Source organism: Chaetura pelagica, unplaced genomic scaffold, assembly GCF_000747805.2.
Source record: "Chaetura pelagica isolate M959 unplaced genomic scaffold, ChaPel_1.0 scaffold527, whole genome shotgun sequence".
Lineage (NCBI taxonomy): Eukaryota > Metazoa > Chordata > Aves > Apodiformes > Apodidae > Chaetura > Chaetura pelagica.
Window position 1 is genome coordinate 91831 of NW_009953915.1, and position 4631 is coordinate 96461.

General features: G+C 56.7%; 1 protein-coding gene across 1 annotated transcript in view; it reads right to left on the reverse strand.

Annotated features, from left to right (window-relative positions):
* The window catches only part of SLCO2A1 (solute carrier organic anion transporter family, member 2A1), a 28416-nt gene extending 25555 nt beyond the window's left edge, over nt 1-2861 (reverse strand). Inside the window, exon 1 of the mRNA XM_010001506.1 lies at nt 2772-2861. Within this exon, the coding sequence (XP_009999808.1) occupies nt 2772-2861 (90 nt within the window). The remainder of the gene's footprint in view (nt 1-2771) is intronic.
* Nucleotides 2862-4631: the final 1770 nt, after the last annotated feature.

Here is a 4631-nt window from a genome sequence, read left to right on the forward strand (position 1 = left end):
AATGGGGCCAGGGCCAGAAGCCACCCCAAGAGAGATGGGCCCTGGTGAGGAGAGGTGGCATTCCAAATTACACAGAACATGGAGAAGAAAGATGGTTTGCACTGACAAAGAATGTCTTTTCACCCCCAGCCCTCCAAAGGTCACTCTAAAAATGATCCTGGCCTGTGACCCTGAGGGCATAAACATGAATGTCATGGTTACCTGCTCCAAGGAGGGGGTTTTGTTGCTTTGGAAAGATTGTCCTGGCCAGAAAATGCTCATCTGAGGACATGTTTGATTGACATCCCTCTAGAGGACCTGTCTTTGTGGAGCAGGGCCCCAGCAGCTCCCCACACAGTTAGGTGCTGGATGCAAACCTTCCAGAACATGTTCCTCCCAGCACCAAGGGTCCCTCCTGCAAACAAGAGCCACCAAGCCAAGTGAACTGAGATGCCTCCTGCACGCTCTGACCACCCATTTCCCAAACTGGAAACTCATTTGTGGTGACACTTGGACTTCCTACCCATTTTGGAGGGGCTGAGAGGATTAACAACTGTGCACAGGCTGCTGCTTTCCTGCTGCAGGTTTGGGTGGGTTTTTTTAATGTATAAATATTATTAACAACAAATAGCACAGCACAGGAAGAGGGAACAGGTCAGGAAAGGGTAGGGGGGATGTTCCCAGCTTCTCAATTTATACACATCTGCTCTTAAAAGCAAGAAGTTGTCTCCTGACTCCCCACCATCCCCAGTGGTCCATGGCACAAGCACACGTTGACAGAGCCCAAAGACCTTGTGACCCTGCACAGAGTCAGTGCTGGGCTGTTCTCTTCCACGTAGCAAAAACCCACTGACTCTTTAAAGAACCAAAGTGACACTCCCTTGTCACTTGCCCACAACCAAACGTCCCTGGGAGCTCCTGGATGTAGCCCCTGCCCAAGTTCCCTGGTGCTGAGCACCCAACCCCCTGGGTACCTGTGGGATGTAGAAATATCAGTTGTTGGGGTGGGTTTTTTTAAAAAAAACCTGAAGTTTAACACCCTAGAGAAGGCACCAACCCATTCCTGGGTTTTTTTTGGTGTGCTGAAGGGAACTGGGGGTTTCCAGGAAAGAGCATCAGCTACAAGAAGGGCTCTGGTTTGGGGTCATCCCTGGAGGTGGTTGGGGCCACGTTTCCCACCTCTGCCAGAGGAGGGGGCAGGTCACAAGTTCCCTCCAGAGGCACCTCAAGAGCAACACAGAAGCAGCCCTGAAACCACCCAAGGAAATGTTGAGCTCCCCCCCCAGCCCTGGAGCTCTGCCAGCCAAGAAAGCCTGGTCACCTGCTGGAATAACCCAGTCAGTGGGGACCTTCAGGGATGTAAGACTGGAAGAAATCCACTGAGATCATGTTCCCCAGCCCTGGGAGTCCCCAGCCCATCACCAAAGCTTTGCTGCTGGCCCCGCTGTGCTGCTCCTGTTGGGAACAGCCCTGGGGTACCCCAGGGCACCCTGACAGTGACCCTGGGTGACACAGCCCAAAGAGGAGGGGGGGCAGTGCCATTCTCCAGGCAAGGTGAGGAACAATGGGTGGCAAATCATACTGATCCCAGACCACAGAGCCCAACCCATGGCTCCACGCTCCCCAAAACCTGCCGGGCTGGGAAGTGCTGACAAACCCTGCCTTGCAGTGCTCTCACCAGCCCACCCCACCCCCAAGAAAAAAAAAACAACCCACACTTATATTTAATGACATCAGTGGGAATCAAAGAATCATCCTGGTCAGAAGGGACCGTGAAGATCATCAAGTCCTTCAAGCTGCACCCTGGGCACGAGCAGGGGTGCTACCAGCTTCCCCCCCACCCCATGCACCCAAAGCTGCTCTGCCCTTGGGCAGGCCTTGCTGGGACCCATCATTCCCAAAAAAAAACCCTGCACCTGGCTGCTCCAGGTGCCAACACGTGGAGGTGCTGCCAAGCAAGGCACAAAAATCTCTCCCAGCAGGGAAGTACTAGAGAAAGCAGGCAGGTGGCCTGGGGACAGGAACCAGCCCATGCAGCAGCCTCCCTGCCTTGCCCCCCCCCCAAAAAAAAGGGGCCAAACTGCACAGGGGGAAGAAACCTGGGGCAGGTGAAGAAGCCTGAGGGTTGGCAGGGTGGAGGAGGCAAGTGGTGGCCAGGCTGGCTGGTGTTTCCTCCTGCAGGCTGTGAGCTGTGAGGCAGGGACTGGCCTGAAGACGACAGCTCTCACCTTGCTCACCAGGGCAGGTGAGTAACCAGGCAGCCACCCTCACAAAACCCACTTCAACCCGCTCAGATTTGGCCTCTTGTCACTCCAAATGCCCGGCTCAGCAAGGTTTTTTGTTGTGTTGTTTTTTTTCCCCAAGCAAGCTGGCATTATGATAGGGCAGTGTTCTCCTTTCCCACCAGGATGTGGTTAATCATTCCCTTACGCAGCAGCACACGGTGTACCCGGCGCCGTGGGTGAGCTCTGCAACCCACGGAGGGCTGCCCACTTCCGCAGAGGACTGATGCCCAGGTGCTGGGTACAGCACCACTCCAGAACCCTTCCAGCTCTTCCCGGGCACTGTGGGAGGCAGCTCAGCACTGTTACCCAGGACTTCCCAGCAATATTACCCAGGATCGCACCAAGAGCCGAGTTTCAAACTCGGCATCTCAGCAAACATTGGTTTGGGTGTTTGTGGTGGGGCTGTGGGGACCCTTTGGGATGGGCTGGGGTCCACCCCTGCTGAAGGAATCCTGCTTCCCTCCCTGCCTGGGAAGCATCCCATCCCTGCCAGGCACTGCTCCTTACCTTGATGTTGCAGAAGATCCTCCTGGAGCAGGTGCCAGAACTTTGGGGCGCGTCGACCGGGGCTTTCCCGCTTTCAGGGTGAAGTCCCATGGTTGGGGTGGGGGGGGGCTTCCTGAGGAGCCCCCCAAAAAAGCTGCCTGGTTCTTTTCCCACTGCTGGCAGCCCCTAAGATCCTCCCCAGACCCCCTCCCAGCCCGGCAGTGAGGCAGGCAGCGAGAGCTCCAAGTTTTTATAAGTCTGCTCTGGGGAGCGATGATGAAACCAACTCTTTTCTCCTCCCTCTTTTTTTCCCTCTTGGGCGTCCGAGGGAACTTTAAAGTCGCAGGAAACCCGGGAGCAGGTGGGAATCAGGGACTCCCCTCCCACCCCAGTCACCCAGTGGGACCATGCTGAGCCAGCCAAGAAGGGGGGAACACCCAGCACCCCCCAACCCCACTGCTCCCCTCTCGGCTGAGGCTCCAGCAACATTCCTGCAGGGAAAGCCACCAGGGTTTTTCCTTCCAATCATTCCCCCCACACACACACACACTTGGAGGGGTGAGAGGAAGGGGAGGCACCTGTCAGCAGCCTAAGGTTTGGCTCCCAGGTGGTGGTGGGAGGGAGGGAAACTGGGTGGGCAGGTGGAGAAACCCCTGGGGAAAGGGGTGATGAGGGGGGGGAAACAACCCACCCCCCCTTCTCCTGCTTTTCTCTCATGGGAAAAAAAACCAAAACAGTTTGTGAAGCTCCTGAGCACAGGGTTGTTGTGTTTGGGGTTGGGGTTTTTTTGGCTAATACCTCTTCAGGCTTTGTTTATGCCAAGCAGTGATTTATTTTGCAGGCTCCTCAGAGGGAGGAAAAGTGTCAGAGGGAGAAGGGCAGGTTGATCCTGGCTGAGGAGAAGGCAGCTCCCAGGGTTTTTGTCCAAATCCTTGCTTCTCCCAGCATAAATCAGGGGAGAGAGAGGCAAGGGGACCCAGTGGAGCCTGAGCTGAGCCTGGAGAACCCAAATCCCAGCTCCCTGAAAGGGTTTTCCCATGGGAAGGCTGGCAGATCCCTCCATACATCCCAAGGATGCCCTGCCCGTGGGCACCCAGCAGGGCTGCTGGCCACGAGAGGGTGCCTGGCACCCATGGGAGGGGGTCCCAGGTGCTCCTGCCCTCCTGCCTTGCTCAAGCCGACCTCAAGGGACCCCTGGGCTGGAAGGCAGGGTGAAAATCTGCAGTGGCAAGACCAAAAGAGCTTGTTCTGACCCACAGCTCCCCGGTGTGTTCACCCCATCCCAGGAGCACAGCTGGCAGGGGTATCACGGGTCTGTGGGTGACCAAAACCCAAGCATCCCATTTCCCCACACCTCTGTTCCCACTCCCATCCCTAAAGTTGCTAGATCTGGAGGCAGGATGGGACGTGGAGAGTCCCCTGGCCCCACCTGCAGGGAGTTTTGGGGTGACCCGTGTTGGCCGAGCTCTTTCCTCCAGCCAACCTCACCCCCAGAAAAAGCTCAAGCAAGGAGACCAGCTCCTCTGGCTCATCCCCTCCACCCTTCCCTGGAGCCCGAGGTGCTGCTGGGCTCACTTTCCAGGCAGTGCCTGACCTGCCTGCTCTGCCTCTGCAGTTGATTCTGCACCTTTCTACCAAGCAGCACCACCCAGCAGGTGTCCCAGCCACTCATGCTGCTTCTCTGGGTGAATTGGGCTCCTTGCAGTGAAACAACCCCCGGGGAGGAGGAGTGTTACCCCCTGGGAGAAGGCAGGATGGGGTAGGAAGGGCCTCACCTGCTGCTCCATCCCATGGAGAGGGGCAGACAAACCTGCACCGATGGGGTTAAGGGGAAGCAAGAGGCAGGGGTGAGTCAAAAGGGACTCAGGGTTTCTGGTAAAT